Here is a 27,806-nt window from a genome sequence, read left to right on the forward strand (position 1 = left end):
GTGTGGCAGTTTAACAACCCCAAGATGGAGATGCTTGGCCATGTAACCAGAGTGCTTTGTACCTGATCCCTGTTCAGGCCAGGACTCACCTAAGTCAAGTATTTCCCCCTTTGGCCAAAAAGGTTCCCAAACACACCCTTGACAACACAACAGTAATAAAATGTAGAAAAAAACCTCTTGTAATGTCATAGAGTCACATCCAGTTGTTCTGAGACTGTCAGTCTGTTCCAAAATACTTCTGTCCAAAGTGTGTTGGTGCAACAGGATGCACTTCTGTAGTTAGAATAGTGATTTCTGGGAATTCCTGGATGATGGATTTGGCACCTTTTGAGAGACACCAAAGGTCTCAGTGTGTCATAAGTGTAGAGAACAGGCTGAGCAGGATCATGACACCTTGTTGTACATCATATTCTACAGGCACTTTGACATCCTCAATGACAGCATAACCAGTACCTACAGGGGAAAAACAGATTTTATTTTTCCCTCACGGTTGACAAACTAGTCCTTGGCCATCCAAGAATATCCATGTGCGATTGAATGACGATTCTGTCCTTTCTGCCTGGAAAACTCTCACTTCTGCTTGTATCAGTTGCAGAAAACTTGTCTCCTATTGAAGGAGCTTCATCTCTATTCTGAAAAAGCCAACTCTGCCAGGTTTTAAACACAGAAGTTGGTGGATTTTATTAAAACCCCGAGGCAAGAAAGCTCATCTAAAATAGTCAAATGGAAATCAAAAGCTCCATGGGTACAAGAGAATGAACTCTTAGACAGGAAAAGTTACCTCATCCTGACAGACTACTTACCAGATTAATTTTTTTTTTGTTAGCATTAACTTAGTTTAATTTTAAAGTAGTTTACTTCTAGTTTTATAATACTAATCCAAAAATGGTTTTTAATGGCATGAGAAAAATACTGTTTGAATCTTTTCTCATGGCAAAATTTAAAAAAAAAATCCATTTATATCAAGTCTTAATCTTCAGCCTTTCTCCCAAACACTGCCATGGCCAAAGGATTTGCTTTGCATTCCCGCTGGTGCAGCTGACTAATGTGTGTCCTGGCACAGCCTGAGAATTCCCTGCTCTGTCACCCAAACCAAGCAGAAAACCTCACCCAAGCCCCTGAAATTTGGGGGGTTTCCTTTCATCCAGGCCCTGCCCCATCAGAGGAGTCTGACTGTCCATAAAGGGGGCAGAACTCACTCAGAATTGGGTACATCAGCAGGACTTTCCTCCTGTAGATGTCTGGAGGGAACTTGGCGTAGTACACCTTGGCTCGCTGGGTCTCCTCGTCGCTCTGGATCAGGATCTTCCCGATGCGGATGGAGCGGCAGCAGTCCCGGAGCCCTTGCTCCATGGCCTCTCCTGCAGGGAGAGCAGAGCCCAGCAGCACAGGGAAACAGGTGAGAAACAGCCCCACTGCAGCCACAGGGACAGTCCCACCACCCTGAAACTGCCCCACTGCAGGGACAGGGACAGTCCCACCACCCTGAAACTGCTCCACTGCAGCCACAGGCACAGGGACAGGGACAGTCCCACCACCCTGAAACTGCCCCACTGCAGGCACAGGGACAGTCCCACCACCCTGAAACTGCCCCACTGCAGGCACAGGGACAGGGACAGTCCCTCCTCTGTGCTGGTGAACAGTTCTAAAGGGAGATTGTTTTTCCTCAGTTCTAAAAGCACTTGAAGTTCTTTTCCTTTTTTCTCTGCTGAGACAAAAATCAAATCTCTGCAGTGTTCCTAGCCCTGGCTGTTGGTGTTCCTGAGCTGTTGATGTTCCTGAGCTGTTGGTGTTCCTGAATCCCTGGTTGTTGGTGTTCCTGAGCTGTTGGTGCTCCCCCCAGCAGTGCTGAGCTCTCAGAGGGCAGAGCTGGCAGTGGCAGAACCAGCGTGTGGGGTTTGGGAATATCCATGAGCTCTGCCCGGAGCCCCCCCGGTGCAGAGTGTGGGGCAGGAGCTGTGGGACGATGGATTTGACAGCACAGGTCCCAAGGTTTGCACAGCACTGGGAAATCACTCTGCCACCACAGAGCGTGGCTGGAGTGGGACCTGGCTCTGGGCACCAGTGGGAACCAGGGCAGGGCAGTTGGCCCCTCACAGGGAGGAGAAGAGGCAGAGGAAATCCCCTGCAGCCATTTGTTGCCTAAAAAGTTAATGAAAGATACTCCTGGACATTTGTGAGCAAGGATATCTAAGAACAAAGAACAACTAGTTATAGATTCTAATAAATAATGGGTTAATAAATCATTTCCAGGAGATACTGTAACAGTAAGAGAAGTAGACTATGTCAGGTTAGCCAGATATTTTCCTTAATGTCATAGCTTATAATGATCTTGTTTTACATCATTCGTCTTTCTCAATCAAAATATGGTGAAAGTCAATATGGCAAATATTAATTAGACTGAAAACTAACTGATAGGTCTCCAAGGGTAATTATAAGCAGAAGCACCATGGAACTCGGCAGAGCTCCCTTCCTGTGGGATCTTGACCTCACACACTTAAGGTGTGATGGCTGACCTGCAAGAAAATGCCAAATCATTATTGGTGATCTGCAGCTGCACAGAAGTTGGGGCAGGTCACTGATACCAAACCTAATCTAGATCACTTAATGAGCTGAGCTTAAATAAACAACATGTTTTTCAATGCCACCAGAACTAAAGTCATTAGCCTAAGAATAGAGCAGCAGCTGGACCAAGGGCTGGGTGACAAAGTCAGGGAAAACAGTGACTCAGAAGAGGAATAATCAGCTGAAGATGAGCTCCTAATGAAATGCTCTGCCAAGAGCAATCGAAAAGGGAGGTACCAAGGAACACAACGGTCTGTGGGCTCCAGGAAAACTTCCCTGAGGGCTTGAAAGCACACCTTAGTGAGAAAACACCCAAGGAACACCGTTTACTAAGAAATAAAAGGTGAAGGGACATTTGAAATGCAGCCTCTAGGAGGGAACACGGCAGTTACCACTAAAGGCCCTGGCAGAGGTTGCCCCATCCCTGGAAGTGTTCAAGGCAAGGCCGGGTTGGACAGGGCTTGGAGCAACCTGGGCCAGTGGAAGGTGTCCCTGCCCAAGGCAGGGAGTGGAACGAGGTAATTGTTAAGATCCCTTCCAACCCAAACCAGTCTGGGATTCTGTGATTTATCTGGCAAAGTGGTGTTTGGTAGCTGGACATCAGTCCAGGTTGCTGGATATTTTAGGAATGGGGAAAACTGTACATTGAAACAATCCACGCACAACTGGCTGACTGGGACAGAGTTCTTGTCACTGAAGAATCAGTGGAAATACTTAATATTTTTTTTCCAAGGGAAGCACTTTAGTTTGAACAAGAATTAATTCAGAGGAATCTAGCAGCCTTCATTAGGCAGGAATTGGGAGCAGGTTATTAGAACAGCTCCTGCTAGATTTGTTCTGAATAAATACAGAAACTGTGTGGCTGCAGGCAGGGCCAAAGGGAGGGGTGAACCAGGCACAACCTCCCTGGCTGTGATGCCTGTGAGCTCCTAGGTGGGTGAAAAGGCCGTTTTCACCTAAACTCTCCTCCCTTCTCAGGCCCAGGCTGTAGTCAACCCTTTTCTCACATTATGAACATTATCAGTGTGAGTCACAGCTGCCCTCAGCAGCACCATCCTCAGGGCAATCAGCGTTTGCAAAACAACAGCTACCAAAACATGCCTCTGACAGTTTATTGCCGTGCCTTTTGCCATAACTCCGTGCTGGAAGAGCAGGATTAGCCACTGGGAAACTTAAACATGCTACAAAGTGAGAATACAAGCGAGTACCATCAGCTTTATTGCTGTCCCTTGGCATTTTGAAAGTATGGGGTGCCCATCAGGTCTTGGTTGTTGTTTAGGGGAAGGAAGGACTCTGGGCAGCCTTTGTCCTTTCATTCGTTTGTGTGGAGAAACCAGACTGGAGGTTTTAAGAATCAAAACCCTTAGGAGAAAAATGTGGAGAAGAAAAAGCAGGAAACACAGGTTGGGGCTGGAGGAAGAGAGATATTTCCGAGATATTTTGCTATTCAGTGTTGATGGTCACCCTCTTACGTCCAGAACACAGTTGTGATGGTCACTTCCCAATCCTTATCTCAGAGCATGATTTCTGTGTCCCCCGTGCAGCCTGGGCTGTGTCAGGGCCTGGGCACTGCTGCCTGCTCAATCACAGTGCTGGCAGGGGGGACCCGCAGTGCCTTCTGCAGAGGCTTTTTTGCAGCTGTTTCAACGGCAAATGCTAATTCCTCTCTCAATGTTTTGCTCTTTCTGGGAATTTAAAAATAACTTGCCTAATGAAGCAGTGCTGAGCAGCTCATATGTCCAGACAGATAGGAGTGAAATGCTTCAGTTCAGAAAGCAAAGCCGTCCGTGGTGGCAGTGCCTTTGAACAAGTCCCCCAAGGCCCTTTTTCAAATAATCCCAGGACTGGCTGAAATTAATGCGGGAAGAAATTCAGAGAAGGGGGGGGAGAATCACGTCAAAGAGCCTGGGACTAGGGAAGACATTTCTGGGTGAGCTGTAATCAGGCCCATCCTATGATATCCCTTTAGCAGTGCAGTTTAATTGCTCCTTTTCGGACAGGGTTTGATGTATGTGCTCTATAGCAGGGACATCCAAGAACATGAAAGGAAACTGTGGCACTTACTGAAGGCTTTGCAAAGATCAGTGAAGCTCCTTGTCCCTTGGTGGAGCAGCAAGAAGCCGAGCACAGAGTGGCAAAACTGCCTGTCCAAGGGCAGCCACAGTTTTCAGTTTCTCCCTCCAAACACCTTGTTTTGTTACTCACCTTTGGTTTTCTGTCTTCTGTAGCTGGAGATCACCATCCTGGTTGAAGTTTACCCTGCATCACCAGGGCAGGACATGTGAGAACCGTGCTGGGTGAACAGGAGCTGTAGGAATAGTAACAAAATGAGCTGGGCATGATGTGCTGGGAGGCAAAATTGCTATGGAAAGGCAGGCATGGCAGAGAGAGAGATACTTGGCTTCTTCCTCTGGGCCCAGACGGGAGGCAGAAAGCCTTCCCTGCCCACTTCTACCCACCTTAGCCTCATGCATTGATTGGCAACATTATTGTTTTCTTATTTTTTAGAATTAAATAATTCACCTTGAGGTTTCAGACTTACTTTCTGTGGGTGCCATAATACTCAGCAGAGTGTAAATGCTACTCTTTCTAATATTTCAATGATAAAACCCTCTTTTTGCCCCCTAGCTAGATGAATGATTATTACATTCTTCAAATCAATTCTAATTTTTCTTTAATTGCTTCTGATGCCCTTGGCACTGTTGAGTGACAGGGTCTGCTTTCCAGCCTCAGAGGCTGCAGGAGAGGAGATTATTGATCCTAAAAGGCTGGTGGTTTTATTTGGGGCAAAGAGGATGAGGGAAGCATCAGTTTGCCAGGCTGTTGTATTACCTATGCTAACCCTACGAAGACTCTAAGATCTCTATCATATGTTTTTATTAAATTGTTCTTAGGACATGCCAGCTCTAGAGTGCAACTCACCATTCCCTTGAGTCTTGCATCCAAAATGCCACACTGCAAAAGGATGAAATGAAGCCAGAACACGAGGATCATGTGTTGCTTTGTCTCTGTGCTCATGTCAGGGAAGTGGAGGACTTCCACCACTGGGAGGTGACTGCTAAAAATCAAGAGCCTCTCTCCCTCTATACAGAATAAGGAATTTCATCATCATCCATCATCCATCATATTTTATCCTTCATCCATCAAACAAGAACGGGGCCTGTGTGATGTCCAGAATAGTGCAGGCAATGGCACATTTCCCTTTATGAACTGTAATCTTGACCTGGTTCACAACTATAGCCCTAAAATGAAACTGGTGATTGCTCCTTGCCTGACAACACAGGTGCTGTTCTCCATAACCAGTGTGAGCCTCCATGTCAGCATGTTTCCTGTGGGACAGCATCCATCCATCTCATCAGGATTCCTGTGGGATAGCATCCATCCATCTCATCAGGTTTCCTGTGGGATAGTAAGACTTCACAGACTTGGCAATAATTGAGAGATCTGCACCTTTCTGTTCTCAAATCCCAACCCTAACTTTAAACAACCTTGACCAAAGCCTTACAGTGACTGTCTCACAACAGGAACAGTAAGAAAACTGACTCTTCAACTCCTGTTTTCAATAATCCTGGTGTCAGAACTCCAACAGAGTCTGGAATAGTTGCCAAGGGGTCATGCCAAGCACCCACCTTCAAACAGAGCCAGGTCTAAATTCAGTGGGTGCCCAGGATCCAACGTGTAGCCAGAGGCAGACTCTGTGTCCTCAAGTGATTTGGGATGATGCTAAATCCCTGACACAGCTCCAGCCACTGCTGGACAGATTCCCTGGCTGAACATGCCAGGGGCTCATCTCAAAAAGAAAGATGTGAAACAGTCTCCACAGCCAACGCTGGCGTTTTGCTTCTCTCCGATGGGAGAGGAAGGAGGGATAAATTCCTTGAAAATAATCCTCATGGTGTTAAATAACATGATTAAGCAGGCTGCCTAATTCTCCTCGCTTCTAAACTATCCTCTTTATCCCTGGGTTCAGCTCTGCCCCCTCACTGCCCTGGCCTGAGCACCCTCCTCTGCTGCAGCTCGGGGCTGCTTTGACACAGCCCCGTTTTAGCAGCTGCCTGCTGTAAAAACGTGCCCTTATCTCTCAGTCTGCAGTTTATGCTCAGTCTCTTTATTTCCCTTCATGTAATCATCAGACATTTCTGCGTTCCATCGTGATAAATACCAGACTGTTGAATCTCTGGGGCTGCCAAGAAATGCATCTCGGCACAGCACAAATAGAGCTGCTATTTTTTTTTTCGTTCCTTCCTTTAGTTTAACATTTATCCCTGCTATTGTTGTCCTAAGAAGGATAAATAAGGCTGCATCTCACTAGCCAGTTGCTCCAAATACATTAGATTAAAGAACAAATAACATGATAACCAAAGGCTATGAAGACTATATTAATATATTATATTGAGATAGTCAAGCAAAGATGTGATAATGTGCTATTCATTATACAGGTGCGCCAGTGCTCACTACAGGATAAAATTAGATTGGCTCATCTGTAGGTCATGTACCTTATACAGCTCAGAAGTGGCAGAGATTTTCTTCTGTCTGCACTGGTAGTGCACTGAAACAGGAGCACGCCAGTGCCAGCCCTGCCCTCCACGCAGGGGTTCCTGAGGTCACACTGTGCTGCACAGTGGAAGGCTCACCACAGCTTTGGTGCCACAGCTCAAGACAGCTTTGCATTTCCATTTTTTAAGTGCCACAGGTTTCTCTTTCCCCTCCTCTCAGACAAGATGGGAGATGGGCAATGTGTGCAATGATAAGAAACACATGGCACCTGTTGGACAGGCTGGTGTGTCAGGCACTGCCCAGGTTATTGGCTCTGGACCATCAGCTGAAGGTCTGTTCGGTGATGCTGAATGACTCTGAGGGGGTGATGCCTTGAGTGGCGAAACCAGCTCACATGAACCAGAGCTGACAGCCTGAAAACACAGTGTGGGTCCTTTCCCCTTTCCCTTTCCCTTTCCCTTTCCCTTTCCCTTTCCCTTTCCCTTTCCCTTTCCCTTTCCCTTTCCCTTTCCCTTTCCCTTTCCCTTTCCCTTTCCCTTTCCCTTTCCCTTCCTAATCTAACCTAACCTAACCTAACCTGTCCAAACCTTCCAAACCTTCCCAAACCATCCAAACCTTCCCAAACCATCCAAACCTTCCCTTCCCTTTTTCCCCTCACTCTGCCAACTCACAGCCACCATTCTCGAGACACTTCTGCCACACTAACGAGCTATAAAATGCCTTGTGCTCCAGAGAACACATCCCTGTAAGTACTTTTCTCTCAGCAAGAGGATTTGCTGTCTGAAGCTGCCCCTGTTGTTATTTCCATTAAAAGGCTGGAAGCCCAATCTTGCATAATCATGCAGTCTAAAAGATCCCTGAATGAAATCTGAGGGTAAAGAAAAAAAGGTGCAGGTATAGACAAGGAGAAGTAGAAGCATCTCTTGTGCTTCATGCGGAAAACAAAATAAAATTCCACAGAAACTCATTTGTTTAAATCCTTCTGTCGCAGTGACAGAGACCAGCAAGCACCTGTGATGTCATTTGGGCTGCCTGGGTTGTCTCCCTGGGTGACTCATCTGCAGGAAAGGCTCTTGAATGGGTGCCCTGTCGGTGCATCTGCTGGCTGGTCTCTCTCTCTATGGATGGCAATCACTTCCCCTTCTGCATTTTAAGATTGCTCAACACATAAACTTTAAAAGAAAAATCCAGACAGAGCTTGTGATACCTTGAGATATCACACAAAAAGACCTCAATTTTAGCATTCTCAACTTTGAGCAGCCTTAAGGGCAGACCTAAGAGTGCCACATGGTGCCTCAGCCTTCACCTTTCCATGGTGTCCCTCAGTGTGGTTAATGCTAAAGCTGCCTGGGCCATGGGCAGGATGGGCACACACAGGATCCTCCTCTGAGCTGGGCAGGGAGCCCAGGGGCAAAGGTGAAGCACCAGCAAAGGGCTGGATTTAAGCTTGTCTTGCAAACAAGCAGGATTCCGCCTCAGGAAAACCATTACAGCCTGAAGGAGCAGAGGCTTCTTCTTCCTTGCCAGTTTTTATGAGCTTAGTTCTTACCCAGTGTCCGATCTCCCATCTGTGACCCATTTCCCAGCCACTGTCCTGAACGTTGCTGCAGCTCGTGGTGGTCACTGCAGCTCTGGGGGGCTGACCATGAAGCTCTGCCATCCCATCCCAGCAGGACCAGGTGTCTCTCTGGTCTCTCATCTCTCAGGTAGCTTGCACAGCCAGAACCACCTTCTCTTCTGCCCATGGGCAGCAGCTGTGGGTCACTACGCCCTCCTTGCTTGTCTGTTGGCTGCTGCCAGCAAAGAAATGACAAGGGTGTTTGGCTGCTTTTAGCAGTAAAGCACAGGGACTGCTGGGCTTCTGAGGGGTATTACTGCTGAGTGTTGAAACCACAAAGTCATTAAGGTTAGAAAAGACCTCCAAGATCATCAAGTCCAAGCTGTGCCTGATTCCCACCTTGTCACTCTGCCCAGAGCACTGAGTGACACCTCTGGTCATTCCTTAGACATCTCCAGGGATGGGGACTCCACCACCTCCCTGGGCAGCCCCTTCCAATGCCTGACCACTCTTACAGTGAAGAAATTCTTCCTGATGTCCAACCTGAACCTTCCCTGGCACAGCTTGAGGCTCTGTCCTCATGTCCTGTCACCGGTTACCTCGGAGAAGAGCTGGACCCTCACATTGCTACAACCTCCTGTCAGGGAGTTGCAGAGAGCAATTGTCGTGGTTTTGCCCACCAGCCCATCCCTGGGGCTGAGGATGGTTTTGTCCAGGTGATTTCCGGACAAAAAACCAATCAAAAAGTTCAGTGACGCCTTTGCTAATTACATCTTTAAGAAAACGGAAGAGAAGGTTGTGGCGCAGTTGAAATTAAGAACAGCAACCATGTAGAAGGGTAGCGGGCCCGAGGAGGGCCAAGGCCCCCTCCTCCCCCGGCTTGGGCCAGGGGGGGCAGGTGCAGCACTGAAGCCTCCCTTCTCTCTTGTAAGAGAGTGAAGAAAAAAAAGGTTTAAAAGACGAACTGCTTAGACGAGAAACCGCTGCAGAAGAATTCCAGCCATGAGATAACAGAATTTCCAAGGTCAAAGCTGCAGTCGCAAGAGAGAGAAGAAAAGTTCGAAGGGGGGAGAACTGCTTTTTCTCTTTTTCGCTCTCCCTCCCTTCAGCAGGGTAAAGACTGAAAAATAAAACCCTGCCACCTGTAGAAGTTTGTTGGGGTGAAGAGACCCCCGTGCGGCTCACAGAGGAGCTTGTGGATGCACCAGAGATTTGTGACTTTAACAGAGAGAAAGCCTTATGCTGGAGTAAAAGTGGCTCAGATGAGGCAGAATCCTGTTGAAGATTTATGACCCCGAGGGGGATGACGACCTACGTTGGAACAGAGAAACGGTTCGGGTAGGGATATTGGGATCCATGTGTGGGATCCATGCTGCTGGTGCTAGAGATTTGTGATCCTGAGAGAACCTACGCTGGAACAGAAGATGGTTCAGGTAGGGATATTGAAGATTTATGACCCTGAGGGGAATGAGAGAGCCTTATGCTGGAGCAGGAACGGCTCGGGTAAGGATATTGGGATCCGAGTAAGGGATCCAGACTAGACCCGTGCCGAGAAGTCAATCAAGGACTGTTCTCCCATGGGGAGGGACCTCCATAGGGAAACAGGGGTGAACTCTTAAACCATTATCCCCTGTAACCCTGTGGAAGAAGATCCATAGTAAGCAAGTGTCCCCTTGCAAGCCTATGGAAGGAAACCCTTCAGGACCTGGGTAACCCTCAGCCTTCGGTTTTAGCCCAGGAGGGGAGTAGGCCCAGCCCTGGAGGCCAACACAGAATGAGAGGGAGATAAAGAAGTTCCAACTGCGACAAAAGTGCTGCAAAGTTACTGGAGAGAGAGAACTGGAATTCTAAGAACAGAAAAAGACTGCTTCTCCTCCTTGGACTGATATAAAGGGAGGTGGGGGGAGAAGTATCTTCTGTAAATACATAATACCTTTTACTTAAGTAGAATTGTTGTAAATATAATTCTTTAGTTTTAGTTTGTTAATAATAAATACTCATACTTTTTTTTTCAGTTCAGTCTCTTTTTGTCTGCATAAACCTTCTCTCAACTGATAGTAATTGTGTGGGGGGTATAAAAGTAAATTAAGCCAGGGCAAAACCACGACAGCAATAAGGTCCCCCCTGAGCCTCCTTTTCTCCAGGCTGAGCCCTCCCAGCTCCCTCAGCCGTTCCTCATGTGACTGATTCTCCAGAGTCCCCAACTCCTTTGCCCTTCTCTGGACACACTGCAGCCCCTCAATGTCCTCCTTGAATTGAGGGTGAACTGACACAGGATTCAAGGTACGGCTCACAAATCCAACACACTTTCCAGGCATGCAAATAAGCCCCCTAACCAATCATTCAGGTAAGATTGCAGACATGGATGTCTTCTGAGCACGTGGCAGTTCGTGAGCTTCAGAGATATCCGCGGAGTCAGAAATGCAGGAGCAAAGTTTCAATCCCCACTTCCTTCTCTTCCCACACCTTTATGCTGAGCATGATGCCACAGGGTCTGGGGTATCCCTTGTGTCAGCTGGAGTCAGCTGTGCTGCCTTTGTCTCCTCCAGCTCCTTGTGCACCCCCAGCCTCCTCGCTGGTAGAAGAAGCAGGAAAGGCCTTGATGTTACTCAGCAATAACAAAAACACCCCTTTCAGCACAAGTCCAGAATGCAGCCCTGCACTATCAAGAATTAACTCAAGCAAATGAACTCCATCCCAACCAAAACCAGCACACTGTCCCAGTCATGGGATGGACAAAGCTCTCCAGCATATGCTACTGGAGAAGAAGAAAACCAGTTACTTGTTTTGCATTCAACTTGTTGGAGCTTGATATCTTTGGAATCCTTTTATTTTCCTCAATTAGATGAAATTTGTCACAGAGTTCAAAAGCTATGGAAATTGTCCAAAAGACAGGCTAGCAATGCAATTGCAGAAATTCTCTTTCCTTAGGAAGTCAGCTTAAACCCTGTAATGGCTGGGGAAATGACACCACAGCCCATTAGCTGGTGGCCATTTCCATTTCAAGGTCGCTGTCACTGATGAGAGGGAGAATCCTTCCTTTCTCATAATTAAAGCTTATGAGCTGGAGACTCATTTTTAAGGTGCTGCTTTCTGTTGATCTGTAATGCCACTTTAGAGGTTATAACTAATAATATTAGATTTTAATCAACTCAGATTTGGTCGTGGATGCTACTTCCAGCTGGAAGAATCGAGTTAACTGCCACTTGCCTTTTTCCTATTTATATTTTAACTGCCTTGTGTGAGAATAATGTAACATCTTCATTCAGACAGAATTAGTCACTTACTTTATGTAGAAATCTTCAGCATGTAGTAATCTCACCCATATTCAGCCAAGCAGGTAAGCACATACTGAAGTCTACAATTAAAATCCTTAATTAAATCCTTAAATTAAGCACATACTTAAACGGTTTGCTAAAGAGGGATGTAATCTCCAACATGCTTAAGATAAAGTGTATGCTTAAGTGCTTTATTGAACCAATGCTTTTGCTGCGACACAAAGTATATTTGCAAAGCAAAAGCTGCTGCTATAGGTGTAATCCCATAAAAAACTGGGAGGGGAGGAAGCCTGTGGGCGTTTATTAACATAAACCACATGGCACCTGTTCTGACAGTTCACACCTGGAATTTTGTGAGGTGTAGAAATCCTCTGGAATGGGATGTTGCCAGTGGAAATGGATCAGCTGTGCCGGGAGGAAGAAAGGACAGTCCCAGTGTGGCTGCTGGGTTTTGCATGGTTTGCAGAGCTTACATCTGAGGTTTGGGGCAGGCTTGGTCTCTGTGTTGGCTGTGGGGAAGTTAAATATATTTCTAGGTTTGAAATATATTGAAGAGAAGCACTTATGAATACCCAAAATGAAGCAATTCACCTTTTTTTTTTCTATTGACTTTCTTGCATGAAGACAGAAAATGTATCCACAGTTTAAGCCCTAGAGGCCTCAAGCCTGCAAATGGTGCAGCACCAGGTGATTTTATGGGAATGTTCCCACCTTGTTTCAGCCAAGGAGCCCAGGAGAGCCAGTGGCACATGTGCCCTGGGCTGGTGGTGCAGTGTGAAGGTTTCATTAGCAAGACAGACACCAGCCGACAGGTAAGACTTGGGAAGAAACATTTTGAAACCTTGAGATGTGATGTTATCAACTCAAGGAAAGGCCCAGCAAGGAGAAAAATGGTGCTGCAGGCCACCCAGGCTCTCCTTTGGAAATGGGAGGTAAGAAATCCAGCCAAGGTGTTGGCACGGCACACAAACTGAAATGCTTGGCAGTGCTGGGGCTGCAGCATCTCCCTTCAGAGTGGATCTACTATCCCTAAACACTGCATAAAGTGAGCCCTTGGGATGCAGCCTGGGCCTGCTGGCTGGCACTTCTGACCCTTTCTGAGGGGTTTTGCTAAACTCACTGGGCAGTTAAACAAAGCTGAGGTGCTGATGGATCATTTTTCCCATCGCTGCCTCTCTCACACTCCAACTTCTTAGGCTGTAGCATATTGCAAATCCTCCCCTGGTGTGCTCAGCAGCAAGAGGTGCATTAAATTAAAGCAAAAACCAAGCAGGAAAATGTAGAGGGAAAGCTCAGCTCCTGAGTGGAGGTGAAGGTGCTCTAAACCATCCTATGAAATTGGCTGCAAAATCCTATTCCTGCTTCGGGATGTGGTGAAGGCCGTTAGGCCAACCCAAGGGATGCTGAGGTGTCCCAGGTTTGTCCCTGCCCAGCCATCACCAGCCAGAGGGCAGTTCCCACTGGCAAGACGGAGAAGCCAGTGGTATTAAATTACATTCTAATTAAAATCTGACTTTGCTTCCCTCACAAGGAAAAGTCACTGGGCTGTACGCAGCGAGGGATGACAGTTCATCCAGAAGTTATGAGTGTTTTAATTACATGTGCTTATAATATAAATGCCCTAGATCAACACAAAAGCATTTAGCAGGCCCTTTCTGTGGCATTACTCAGGTATGTGAAGGCTCTACTGTTAATTAAGTGTGTTTTGGTACCACTCACTCCAACCACAGACCCGCCACATGGCAGTGGCATCGGGCTGGTGGCAGTGCTGGGTCTCCCTGCAGAAAGCACAAGATTGCAACAGGGTCCCCAGAGAATGCTTTTGAGCAACATAACCCTGATTTTGGAGACAACCTGCAGTAATAGCTCAGAGAAACATCAGCCTTCCAGGTTTCTCAAAGTCCTCATCACCCTGGCCTTGGACACTTCCAGGGATGGGGCATCCACAGCTTCTCTGGGCAACCTGTGCCTCCCCACCCCCACTGTAAAAAATTTCTTCCTTAGATCTAGTCTGAATCTACCCTCTTTCAGTTTAAAACCATCATCCCTTGTCCTGTGGCAAGAGGACCTGCTAAAAACTCTGTCCTCAACACTTGCACTATGGAGCTGGAACTATTTCCAGTCATGGAACCGATGCCATGTAGGATAGACCAGATGGTTTTGGTGGCCGTGGGCTTGGCCAGTCCCTCTACAGATTTTACTCACTGGCAGGCAAACCCTTCTAGCACCAGATCAGGTTCAGTCCTTAAAGCTGAGCTGTCCATGGGCTTCCCTGGCCAACAGCCCCACCCCAGCGCTCGCCCCACTCGCTGCTCCGGGCTCCCCACATCTTATACCAAGTGTTATTGAACTGTTAGAGAGAGTCCAAAGAGGGCATCAGAGATGGTGCAGGGCCTTGATTTGAAGATGGGTGAGGACACTGAGGGCACTTGGTGTGTTCAGCTGGAGGAGACTGAGGGGAGACCTCCCTGCAGTTCCAGCTGCCTGGGCAGGGGCAGAGGAGGGGCAGGACTGAGCTCTGCTCTGGGGGGACCAGGGACAGCCCCCAGGGAATGGCTGGAGCTGTGTCAGGGCAGGCTCAGGGTGGATCTCAGGGAAAGGTTCTTCCTCCAGAGGGTGGTTGGCACTGAACAGGCTCCCCAGGGCAGGGGCACAGCCCCAAGGCTGCCAGAGCTCCAGGAGGGTTTGGAGGATCCTCTGGGACACTCCTGGGGCTGGGCCTGTGCAGGGCTGAGGGTTGGACTCGATGATCCCTGTGGGTCCCTTCCAGCTGAGCATATTCTGGGATTGTGTGAAGACATTGGGATCTGCAGGACTGGCAGCAGCACTGAAATCCTGTGCCATTTTGCTCATCTGAAACCCACCTGTGAACTGGCAGCTTGTGTGTGAGGTACCAGCTCTGCTCTCAGGGATCATTTCCCAGCCCCTTGCCAAGGGATCCAGTTGCTTAATACAGTGTCCATGTCCTGCTTTCTGCTGGCAGGGCTTGGAACACCCCAGCCTGAGTTAATGCCTCTCTTCCCTCCCCGTTGTTGCTATCAACATTAAGGGTTAATTGAAGGAACAGTCATTTTAAAACCAAGTAATTTTTATGCCTTTTCTATAAGAAAATGAAGGCAGTGGCATTTCACTGCACCCACCTGCTCCTTCCCAGGAAAAGGCCAGTCTGGCGGTGCTTCCTGGCACTGCTGGGATTCTGCCAGGATGGGGAATCCACACCCCAGCAGAGGGGACTGGGAAGAGCCTCCCCTTCCGACAAGCCCAAACCCATCTCTGCGCCCTGGGAAGGCAACGGGTTAACTCTGTGTTGACTTGAAGTTTCCATTTCTCAATTAAAAACCGATTCCTAATATTCAATAAATGGCAGTTTTAATTTCTTCTTCATACATGATCTTAAAATGAGATTTTTAATTTTTTTATTTATTCCATAAACAATATAACAAAACTCAGCAAGTTAACAATATGACGTTTTCACCATACAGAGTCAGTCACAAATATTTAAAACCTTTGCAACAAGAACAACAAAACCCAAAATATTACAAGAATAATTTACAAGAGGATCTATAAAACAGCAAAGCGCTCACAAATTTTCCAGTTTCCTTTACACAATATCACTACACTCTTTCACAACATTTCTTTTTATTACAAAATTCCCAACAAAAGTTTAATTTTTTTCTTTGTATTTTGGTTTTTAAAACCAGAAACTTTTAAGTATACATCCTTTTATTAACACCCGAAGGTGCAAAAAAAGGGAAACCTCACACATACAAACACTTCACAGCACTTTTCTAAGAAAAATATACACTTACAAAATATTTTACAAATTGGCACACTTAAAAATATACAAGATTTTGTAGGCGTCTTAGAGTGATCCTTAAGAATTATACTTCAATTGACTCTACAGAATATTTATAAAGCTTATTCTAAAAGAAAAAAGGCAAATCATTTCCAAACATGTTAAAATTGCAGTGTAAAATGTGGAACAGAAATGGATATGTTACATTCATAAAAAGGGCCATTTCATAGTTCTTAAATGCTCAAGGGGGGGGATAAAAGTTTTCTTTAGCACCATAAAACAGGAGCAACTTCCTAACGAGGTGCCTCTAGTTCTATGGAAGGGAACTCAAGGAGCAGTACATTCACATCTCTGGAGGCAGCAGTCGAGGCGCCCGGCCGGCGCCGGGGCAGCGGAACAGAGCAGCTCCTTGGATTTCTACCCTGCTTCCCACCGGGAGTAAGAGACAAAAGGAGTTTCACTGGTACCTTGGTTTTCTTTTTTTTGTGTGTGTGTGGTTTAGTCTAGGTTTAAAGTCTTCCCTTTGTGCTTTTGAAATGGACGTCTGTCTGTCTGTCTAGCTAGAGAAGGGTAGTGAAAAGACCAATTTGATTTCTCGTTTCCTTTTGCACCAAGTGTTTAAAGGCTCAGTAAACGTGTCTGGCAACCCAAGCGTCCTGCGAGATGGAGGGAACCCTCCTGCTTCACATCCCAATTCCCTTAGATGGCTGTTACTCCACTGTCATTAGTGTCACTTGTTTACCTGAGAAACAGATTTGAAAAGCCTTGCTTCTACCACAGACATTGTACTTTATTTTATATATTTTTCTTTTTTTTTTTTTTTTTTTTTTTTTTTTTTTTGCATTATTTCACACGCTGAAGAGCTAAAGAGGCACATTCTCAGACAGATGTCAGCGGCTTGAACCTGCAACCTCCACTGGGCCCCCTGGGAGCTGCACAGGCAAATCCAACACACTGAGGTGAGAAAAGACCGAGGGCCTGATCCTGCACCAACCCAAGCCCACGCACCTGAATCTCTTCTCACTTACACTGACTTCAAGGGAGTTTTTCTTGGGATTTGACATCACCAGCCAGCCAGGAAAGCACTTGGGGAGCAGGAGCCCTGGGGAGCAAGCTCCCACCTAAGTGCTTGGCTAGATTGGGAGCTTGGGGAAAGAATGTGGTCCAGCAGGTAAAGGATGACAATGCTTCAAACATCTTTATTTTGGTTGGTGGCTCATTTGAGCCATAATGCCAAAAAATTAACAGCAATCTTGACTTTTTAAAAGAGCAAACAGAGCAACAATGGTTTCTCAAAGCAACCATGGCCAGGCTGAGCTGGCCTTGGCTTTTCCTCTCCGAGCAGTCAGATGGCACAGTGTGGACAGGACAGCCCTGTGGCTGCCCCTGCCCTCCTTCTCCTCCTCTTCCTCCTCCTCTTCCCAAAATGCCTGGCTACCTCTGGTCTGCAAGCCATTATTCTCAAGACATTTTTTCAAAAACATCCACCCTCTTATGCTTGGAAAAAAAACCAACAACCCAAGATGTAAACCTGGTAAGATTTTTTAAAATAAAAACCCAATAGGTTTTTACTGGATCCCCATCAGCGATATTTTTTCTATTTACAAAACCTCTACATGCAAGTGTGTCCAGCAAACGCTGGCTGTGGGGTGGGCTGGCTCCTGCTCTGCTGCTGCAGGACATCTGTGCCTGGCACAGAGAAGGGATCCTTTCCCAGACCCCGGGACAGTCACACCCCATGGGACAGCGGGGAGTGCCACCCTCCCCAGCTCACAGGCAGCTCCTGCTCCAGCTCTGAGATGAGCAAGAGCCAAGGGCTCGAGCTGCACTGCCCTGTGTTGTTCTCCTCTTGGACAGACTTTATTACCATGCTTTGGAAGCAGATGGTTTCTGCTTTTTAATGTCACTGCCAGTTTTAAGTGCCCCAAACACCAGTGCTCAGTGGGACACGCCAGAGTAGGAGCGGAATGAGATAAAGTAGAAAAGATGCTGCAGATTAAACATGTTTTATGTGGCTTGCCTTTGTCACCTCAGCCAGGAGCCCAACTCGAAGGTGTGAGAAGGATGGGAGTTGCACTGGGACTGGCCAAGAGGATGGGCCGAGACGGGAGCCAGTGCGGGCAGGCACAGGGAGCCCTGGGTGTGTGGGTGGTGGGCAGGGATGGATGGGACCCACCTCCCAGCCCTGCCACAGCTCTGAGCTGTGCCATGAGAAACAAAAATGCACCAAGAAGGGCAAATGGAAAACAGGAGCTTGTACAGTAAGGGACGAGGCAAAGGTGGGAAGTGATGAAAACCTTGAGGTAGCGATAGGCAGGTGGCGATGACTTCTAGGAAAGCAAAGTTCCAGCTCTGCGAGGAGTTAGTCAATAGGATCCCCTGGGAAACTGCCCCCAGGGACGAGGGAGCAGAACAGAGCTGGCAGATCTTTCAGGATGTTTTCCATAGAGCACAAGGGCTCTCAGTCTCCAGGTGTAAAAAACTGGGCAAGGCAGGCAAGAGACTGGCATGGCTGAGTCAGGACCTGCTGGTCCCAACTGAAGGGCACGAGGAAATGCACAGGCAGTGGGAGCAGGGAGAGGTATCCTGGGAAGAGTACTGGGATGCTTCCAGGTTGTGTAGGGATGGGGTGAGGAAGGCCAAGGGGCAGACGGAGCTGAACTTGGCAAGAGATGGCAAGAATAACAGGAAGGGCTTCTACAGACTGAAAAGGGAGGGTCAAAGAAGGTGCAACAAGACTGGCAAAGGGGTATCAACAGAAGAGAAGGCTGAGGCAACCTCTCTTCCCACCACCCTTGAGTGGATGAACCACAGGACAGGGACTGCAGGAGCAAAGTCCCTCCCACTGTGAGAGAAGATCAAGTCTGTGACCACCTGAGGAACCTGAACGTACATAAGTCTATGGAACCTGATGAGATGCATCCCACAGTCCTGAGGGAACTGGCTGATGTAGCTGCCAACTCTCCATGGCATCTAGAAAGTCATGACAGTCAGGTGAAGTCGTGGAGAATGAGAAAAGCAAAACACTGCATCCATTCTGAACAAGTATAAAAAGGAGGACCCTGGGAACTACCGACCTGTCAGCCTCACCTCTGCCTGGGAGGATCATGGAACAGACCCTCCCCGAAGCTCTGCTGAGGCTCCTGAAGGACAAGGTTTGGGACATCCTATACAGCTTCACCACAGGCAAGTCCTGCCTGTCCAACCCAGTGGCCTTCTCTGATGGGGGTGACTCCATCAGTGGACAAGGGAAGTGCTACAGATGTCATTCATCTGGACTTCTGTAAGGCCTTCGACACAGTCCTCCACAGCATCCTTCTTTCTAAACTGGAGAGAGATGAGTTTGATGGCTGGACTGTTCAGAAGACGAGGAATTGGTTGGATGATCACATCCAGAGGGTGGTAGCCAACAGCTCAGTGTCCATATGGATATCAGTGAGCAGTGGTGTCCCTCAGGGGTCCCTACTGGGACTGGTGCTGTTCAGTATCTTCACCAGTGATGCAGACAGTGGGAACGAGTCACCCTCAGCAAGCGTGCAGATGACAGCAAGCTGAGCAGTGTGGCTGACACGCCTGAGGGACGGAGTGACAGCCAGAGGAACCTGGACAAGCTCGAGAAGTGGGTCCATGGGAAACTTGTGAGGTTCAACATGGCCAAATAAGAGGTGCTGCACTGGGGATGGGGCAATCCCTGGAATCCACACAGGCTGGGGGATGAAGGGATTGAGAGCAGCCCTGCGGAGAAGGACCTGAGAGAGAAATTTTTTATGAGGGTGGTGAAACACTGGCACAGGTTGCCCAGAGAAGCTGTGACTGCCAGGGATGGCCCTGGGAGCGCTGAAGGTCACTCACACAGAGCTCTGAGGAACTTGGTCTAGTTGAAGATGTCCCTCTTCATTACAGGGTGGTTGGACTAAATGACCTTTAAAGGTCCCTTTAAACCCAAATATTCCATGAAGATCAAGAGAGAAGAGGGTAAATGGTTGGCTCAAGACAGTTTCCAAATTTTGGGGTGAAGCAGCAGAGGGATGACTTTGTCAAACCCCGGGAAGGGCCAGTGCCACACCATGAGGCACCCAGGCTGCTTAACAGAGACTTCTGGGGTGGAGATGGGATGACCACCAAAGATGGCAGTGAAATCAGAGCAGCAGGAATAAAAGAGAGAGCAACAAGGCAGCTGGTATTTGTGACTACCACCGTCCTGAAACACTGAGCTGGGTTTTCATGGATCGCTGAGACATAATAAAATAGTCGATATGTTTTACGCCTGATCTTCATGCCCTATTGCACATTTCTCAAATGCAATAAATATTGCTATCCACTCCTGTACAAGGTGTTTTATTACAAGTCCCATATTCATAACATTGAGCACAACAAGCACAGTGCAGGCCAGGTGAAATGTGCTTTCATATAAGGGTTTGAAGTCAAAAGAAGGTCTGTGCCACATCCCAGCCCTGGACTTGATCTGTCTCCGTAAAAGCAGCAGCCAGAACATCTGAAAGGAGGGAGATGCCAGCCCCTCATCCTGCAGCACATGGGAGGAACGCTGTAAAAAATGGGATGTGCCAACACCACAGCAGTGGCTGGAGCTTGTAGTATCTGATGAGCCTACGGATAGAAAAGAGCTGCTGGGGAAGTGGGGAGAGCACGGTGGCTGCAGGCAAGCCCAGCACCCGCGGATGGAGCCCTACCTCAGCTCTTGTCTCCAAAATAAATCCTGAACATCTTCTGGATCTCCCTCCTGGAGCCAGAGCTGGGGTGGGATGATGCACCCTGTGAGATACCCAGGGACCACCCTCATCCAGAGCACTCCGGGCAATGCCAGCATTTATTCCAAGAAAAAAATGAACTGAAAGGATGGGGTTTCTAATTTTTTTTTTTTCCCAGAGTTCTTTCTTTCATCTGTTAAATAAAGCACAACACGACTGCTGAGCTGTTCTCTTTGGGATCACAGAGCTGAGCCTCAGCTACACCTCAACACCTGCAAGTGCTGGAACCATTTTGATTCAAACCAACACTCTGCATCTCCACTTTGATTACAAGTGCTCGCTCCGGTGTTTTTGCTAAAAAATTAACTTAAACCACTCCTGCTGCTTCGCCTTGCGCGTGGGCAGAAAACGACCTCCTAAGTAAGGGAACCTGAGCCCAGTCCTGCCATCGTGGGAACCATCTCTGCTCGTGAGCACATCGACAACGTGAGCCGTCCCATGCTTTATTAAGGCTCCTCTTCCTCATCGTTTTCTATTGCATAATCACGTCCAAGCCTCGCATCCCTCTGCTCCCAATCGCTCCCAGTTCGCAGGGCTCTTGCATATCAAGGCTTTTCGTAAGAAATCAGCAGCAAAACTCACAGGCTCTCAGTTGCACAAGGAAAATAGATATTGGTCGGGTTTGTTATTCTCGTGGAGGGCAAGGGTGTGGTGAGTAGGGTTACAAATAAGGCCTTTTGAGAATACATTTAGCATTCAATACTTAACGCTGTCTTAATAAAGTCCAGTCATGGATGATCCGGCCCTGATCGGTGAGATTACAAATAGCTCCGTTGGTTTTTTTTTTTATGAACTGAATCAAAGAAAAGGTTCAGAGTTGTATTTAAAATGAATTACTTTGCTTTTGAAAGTTCAAACTATATATTGGCATCGCAAGGTTAGACACTGAGGAAACACCAAAGCTATGATGGGAGAGCGCTTCTGACAGGCTCTGCATCAAAAATGTTTAAGAAACTACTCAAAGGAAAAGTAAATAGCAATCAATGTATGAAATGTATTAGTTCTGTTTTTATACCTATTTTAGAATTTATCCCAGGTTCTTATAAAATATATAAAACTGAGATACAAAGAATTAGCAATGTAACTTTGCATTTCAAATGATCTTCAGCTACAGGTTTTGCTTTAAGAAAACAGACACTTGAAAAGCAGCTGTTCTGTAGTCTCTAGATGCAGACACTTGAGTTCCTGGCAAACTTACCGTCAGTGGTTTTCTGAACTCCTCCACCATTGCAACTCTCTCCTAGAATGAAACTCAACATTTCACCATTAAGTTTATCCGCTCGTGGTTTCAAAGAGAGGATGTTACCATTTCCCAGCATCGCTTTCAAAGTTCCTTTTTCCTTCCCCTCCCTTTTTTTTTTAAACTTTCTCTCTTTTTTTTTTTTCCTTTTTTTTTTTCCCTTTATGAGCTTTAAACCACAGGGTGAATCCATGAAATGAGGTAAGTAAATTTGGCACACTTTTAGTCATGTCCATAAAACTTTTGGTAAGTTGTATCAGTGAACAAGATCGTTTTCATCGTGAGTTACAGGTGCTTTCGAAGGGGGGTGGTTAGTACTTAACAACTGGAATGTTTCTAGTAAAACCAAAAGGCATAGCTGCAGAAAACACTCACAACCCAATGTTGATAGAGAAGTAAAAATATATACAATACAGTCACTTGTTCATAGTTTGGCACAATTTTTTGTTGTTGTGGGTAATAGTGCATAAACTACTGTACAACAGTATGACTTTTAAAACAGTCTTTCACAGAGAATACCAGATTAGGTTCGCTTTCAAATAATAAAATTCCCACAATTTCAAACTCTTCATTTCAGCACTTACATTTCAACAGACCACAAGGCAGATTTCGAAAAGGAACCGACGGGAAAAAAAAAACAAACCCAACTGAAAAAGAAATGGTAAGAAAAGAACCAAACATCAACCGTCTTTCTAGAAAAGGGAGTCTCTTCTTCAAATACAGGAAAACCCAAAAATGTTGTTTCTGCTTTAAGAAGAATGGAGTCTGATTCCCTGCAGGAAAAAATCAAACATTTGATGCCATCTTAGTTAGCTCGTCTGGAGTCACCACGACGGAGCGAACGTGCTAAAGGCGGGCGGGTAGAGAAGATGCAGCTTTAGATGATGCAGGTTAGGAGATACAACAGCAGAGGGGGCCAGAAAGCACTCAAAAATTGCCACGTGAAGCTCAGTTAGGAACAAGTTCTCATTTGCAAAGTAAAGAGCCTTTAAGTTTCAAGATCTTGGCTTTTGGATGCAGAACCTCTTTTTTTTTTTTTTGTGGTTTATTTTTTACAAAATGTTCCAAAAAAAAAAAAAAAAGTCTTTCCTCCTCAAAATCATTAAAAAGATCGTGTAATCATGTTTTTTTTGTTGTTTTTGTTTTTCCCCAATAAAGAAGTAATTAAAAACTGAAGAAGCCAAACAGCAGAAAAGAGTAGCCTTGTTAGTTTTTTTAACCCCAGCCAAGCCAGAAAATTGGTCATTCTTTTAGGTAGCTTGCAAGTCATAAGTATTTTCATGCATTTAAAAATAATAATAAAAACCAAACCAAACAAACAAAAAAAAAAGAAACCAACCCCAAAACCAAAACCAACCAAAACTGTAAAAGGGGAATGTCTTTTTTTTTTTTTTTTTTTCATGCAACTTTTGCTTTCAGGAAGGAAAAACTGAGGAACAGCGGGCCTAGCAGGTGGGAGGGAGGTTAGGGGCATTCCAGCCAGTTTGGTGCAGCATTACCTCAGTTTCTCAAAAGCAGCTGTCACGGGTGGGTCCTTGTGGGGCTGTTCGCGGTCCGTCCGCTTGATTTTACAGTTCTCATCCCGCAGCGATTTCGAACTGGATTTATGACGGTAGAGTTTTTTATGGGTAGGTCCATTATTGCCTAAAGTGCTCAGGTTACTATAGTTTTTATCAAAAAAGGGAGCGTGAATGTCCGTGGTGAACCCAGTCGAGCAGTTGGGGCGACCGGGGTCGCAGGTTGCGGCTTTGCCGTTTTTGCTTGAGCCCTTGTTGTTTGACTTGTGGTTCTTCGCTGCCCCCGGAGAGCCACCGTTCGCCTTCTTCTTCGACTCTTGGGACGTCCCTGCCAAAATTTTAAGAGTTTTCAGTTTCAGGCTGTTGGACTCCGGCGACCGGAATATGTCTGGAACGCTGTTGTGGCCCACAGGCCCCCACAAGGGCTCGATGGAGGCCATCATAAACCTCTGGACGTCGGCCATTCCTGACGCGATGTTGGACAGGATGTTGGAAGGCTCCTCGAACTCCCTCTGATCGTCGTCCAGGAGGCTGGTGGCGTTGCCCAGGCTGGGTTCTGACCAGCCCGTGCCCCCCTCTTTTCCCAGCGCCCACTCTCCGGAGAGCCCGTTGTGCTTGCCCAGCTTCACCCCGGCCGGGCCGCAGTGCGGAGCGCCCTCGGCCAGGCCCTTGGTGGCCGTGGCCACCGTGCTCAGCTGAGGGACTGCCCTGCCACCAACGGCCGGAACCTTCTCGCCGTTGACTCCCGCCACGTTTTTCCCTTTCCTCGTGGATTTGGGTGCCTGCCTGGAGTTTTTCCCTTGTGGCTTATCGGTTCCTTTGTTGGTTTTGGGCGATTTTTTCCGGGTGGCTTTCTGGGAAGAGCTTTGGTTTGTACCCACATTCTTGCTGGATGAACTTTTCCTCTTCGATTTTGACACTTTGCTATTGGTGCTAATTTGACCAGATGGCTCATTAAATGTTGACAAGCATGGACTCTTTTCGAGAAGGCTGACAGAATCTTCATCGTTGAACATATGGAACTGGAACTGGTGATTATTTAAAGCAAACCCATTATCTGTCTGATCCTCAGTCTGTAGGACCCCACAGTTCCACTTGACCTTCTCAGAGCTGTTAAGGGCGGCCTGGGGGCTCTCCTGAAAGCCCTTCAGGGTGCCCAGAGGCTTGGCATCGGAGCCAGCTATCTGCGGGGACAGGTTGGGAGTGTCGGGAGGGGACATCTCTGAAAGCGACGACTGGCGGAACCTATCAGGCGTGAAGTTGGAAATGTCTAAAAGGTCCGTGGACTCCTTCAAAGGGGTGATTTCATCTATGCTCTGCTGGATCACTAACTTGGGACTGCAGTGGGCCAAGAAATCATCATTAATATCATCCTCGCCGTCCTTTTCACAAGACTTTAAACTTAAAGAACTGTAATTACTAGAACTAACTGACAATGAACCCACTGAATCAAAACTAATGAGCCTGCCATCATCTGTACTTAGTGTACCTCGTTGGAAATGAAAGCGCCCCTCTCCATTATTAAAATGACATGACTGATAAGAATCATCAGACTGCACTTGTTGGCTATCCGGCATGTAATTTTTTTGGTATAGCAATTTGCCGCTATTCAGATTGACTTGAGTGTATCCAGAGGCGGGGAGCCCGTCCGTGCCCGGGGCGCCGCCTCCGCCGCCGAACTCTCCGGGCAGCCCGGCTGCCTCCGGCAGGTCGCCGGGGAAGCCCTGGCGGTCGCTGCCGGCCTTGGCCGGCCACAGGCTGCCGAAGCTGCTCTGCTCCATCTCCAAGTGGCCGGGCGACTGCTGCAGCTCCGACTCGGAGGGCGGGGAGAGCACACAGCTCTGCGCCGGCTGCAGGGCCGGGAAGGGCTTCTCTGGCGGGACGATGCTGGGGAGTGGGTGCTGCGGCTGCTCGGAGGGGTGCTGGGCGAAGTATGGGATGCCGGTGTTGCTCGACAAATCCGAAGCATCTAACAACGTCTGCAGATACCCTCCAGGGATCAGGGGTACATTGGTGGTGATATTAGCAGATGGCAGAGGCTTGTCTGAAGAGGAGGTGGATGGTAGGAAAGGAGAATTTTTAGCAACCTTATCCTCGTGGCACTCCGGGAGATGGGAGCTGTCTGAAACACAGGGACTGTTTTCGTCCTTCAGACGCGCTGCAGAGTCCTGGTTTTCCGGTGCTGGCGAGTCCTCCACTGTACTGGCAGCAGCTTTGATCTTCTTGCACTTCAACCTGGCCTCACTTTTGAATTTGATCCTGCGGAGCACTTTCCTTTCCGTCCCCTTGTGCTCCCGTTCCTGCGATTTGCATTTCACGGCGGCGATGCCCGCGATGTCGTGGACGTGTAATCCGTTGGCACAGCTGGGGGTGGCGATGGCTAACGCCGGCAGCCCTTTCAGGCCCACGTCCTCCTTACTGCTGCAAGGCTGCTTGTGATCAGAGGAGCAAGAGCCCAGCTTGTTCACTGATTGCTCGATGGCTTTAATTCTTTGAATCCGGTGCCTGTTTGCTAGCTTGCATTTTCGCTTCCGTGGGTGAGGGAGGAACGAAGCATCTGAGCCGTTAAGATAGAAATTCTGCTTGTGGTAGAGAGACGATCTGAGCAAATCCAGCCGGCTCTGCTGCCTCTCCTGCCAGAAGCCCTTCAGTGGGGCCAGCTTCTTGTATTTGCTGAGCAGCTCCTCGTTCAGAGTAACAGTTGTCTCGTTGGCATCCACTTTGCTGAGCTTCACCAGCATATGCTTCTCCCCTTTAAACCTGTTAATGATGATGTACTTGATGATCACGGGGGGCTCCTTGCGAGAGACTTTTCGCCGTTTCTTGGGGCACCACTCGTCGTCGTCCTCCTCCTTGGGCCCATCCGGGAGCCACTCCTTCTTGTCCAGGATCTTCTCGTTCTCGATGGAGTCCACATCGTACAGGTAGTCGTCGCTGTACCGCACTTTCCTCTTCGCCCGCAACCCGTAGTTCTGCTGGATGAAGGAGCCGGAGTGGTCCCGGGCCAGGTACCGGCTGCAGTCCTTGATGTCCCGCAGCACGTCGTAGGAGGACTCCGTGCAAGTGCTGTCATCACTGAACTCCCCGGAGTCCTCCGTGGAATTCACCGAGTCCAAGAAGTGGCTCCTCTTGGAGCCCACGTACTGCACCATCTCTGTGCTGTTGCAAGATTTATTTAAGGCAGCTTTCCCCTCCTCCTCGCCGTCCTCTTCCTCGCCATCCTCCTCCTCCTCCCCCCAGATGATGCCTTCCTCAGATTTGAACTGAGAGGGGTCGGTGGCACCGCTGGGCCCCCTTTTCAGGGTGCTCCTGCTGTCCCTTTTGGTGCAGTTGCTGAACACGCTGGGGAAGAAGTTGAACTGGGCGTCCTCTTGTAGGGTGGTGGTCTTCTCCCGCACGTTGTCCTGGAAAGATTCGTATCTAATCTTTAGGGAGCAGACATCACTTCCCAAGGTGGAATCGTCATCATCGAACATGTAATTGTCCACGTCTTCCTCAGAAAACAGATTTACAGAAAGCTCATTTTTGGAGCAGAGGTCAAGCAGCTCAATTTTACTTTCACTAATGAAAGATTCGAAATAGCCCCATTCCTGGTTGGGATTTGTTAGTAAAGGTTCCTCACCATTGCATTTGTCTAATAGTAATCCCTCGTAATAATTTTTCTGAGTGGGGTCCTCTGAATCACTGTCAGATTTTTCTGCATCTCTTTTGTCCGCTGCCCTCGATTTATGCATAGGGAAGCTTAAAAGCTGGTCTGAAAGCAGTTGATCCCCATATCTCATGGTTTCTCCTGTGCTCATGCAGTGAATCCCTATATCAGAGACCGAACAGGTGTCATAATCCCTATTTATATCCCCCACTTTCAAGCTTATTCCCGGCTCCGCATCAATGCCGTCCTTGGATTCAATAAAGCAGCCCAGACAGGTCCGGCTCGGCTGCATCAGGCAGTCCCCCGTCAGCGCCGACATTCCCCCGGGCTCCATCATGGTGAACGGGGCCTTCTCGCAGTCGCCCGGCAGCGACCAGGAGCTCATGCCCTTGGTCACGCAGGACGTGAGGGAGATGGCGTGGGCGGAGGAGTCATCCGAGGCGTGCTCGGGGACATCGGTGAGCCGCAGCGGCGACGGGGGGCTCAGCAGGCAGGGCTTCTTGGCCGGCGGGGCTCGGTGGCACGCGTGGCTCTCCCTCTGGGCCGCACTCAGGGCTGGGAACGGCACCGCGGCCTCGGCGGCGCTGCAGGGCCTCTCATCGCCGCCCAGGGCGTGCGGCTCTGGGGGAACGGGGAACGGGGAGGGAGGAAAGCGAGACAAAGAGAGAGGGGTTACTACCCTTGCACGTCCCCGGGGTTTGCCACCCCGCTCCCCTTCTCCCAGAGTTTGGTGGTGACTTTTCCCCACTGCTCCTTTGGGAAGCAGCACACGCCCTTCCCACGAGCGCGCAGTCCTTCCCTCCTGGATCCAATTAACGTGGGGATGTGCACGGAAGGGAGAGGTAAACACGCTCCCCTCTGCAGCCAGCTGGAAGAGGTACAAGAGCACGTTTGAAAAACCCAACCCATCCACTCTTCCCTCCTCATATTCATACCG

The 27,806-nt window shown here is 48.1% G+C and overlaps 2 protein-coding genes across 5 annotated transcripts in view; both read right to left on the reverse strand.

Moving 5' to 3' along the window:
- LOC126637545 (uncharacterized) lies at positions 1-21,691 on the reverse strand. The gene is given in 3 exon segments (XM_050310893.1): positions 1-453; positions 1,200-2,142; positions 21,662-21,691. Coding segments are annotated over 3 exon segments (1,209 nt in total). The 3' UTR covers positions 1-217.
- NEXMIF (neurite extension and migration factor) overlaps positions 16,497-27,806 on the reverse strand; it is a 169,003-nt gene continuing 157,693 nt past the window's right edge. For all 4 annotated transcript variants that reach the window (XM_050310627.1, XM_050310629.1, XM_050310630.1 and 1 more), the window contains exon 4: positions 16,497-27,490. In XM_050310627.1, the coding sequence (XP_050166584.1) occupies positions 23,199-27,490 (4,292 nt within the window). In that variant the 3' untranslated portion in view covers positions 16,497-23,198. The remainder of the gene's footprint in view (positions 27,491-27,806) is intronic.

Source organism: Myiozetetes cayanensis, unplaced genomic scaffold, assembly GCF_022539395.1.
Source record: "Myiozetetes cayanensis isolate MyiCay16 unplaced genomic scaffold, myiCay2020 scf15, whole genome shotgun sequence".
In the NCBI taxonomy this organism is placed as follows: Eukaryota; Metazoa; Chordata; class Aves; order Passeriformes; family Tyrannidae; genus Myiozetetes; species Myiozetetes cayanensis.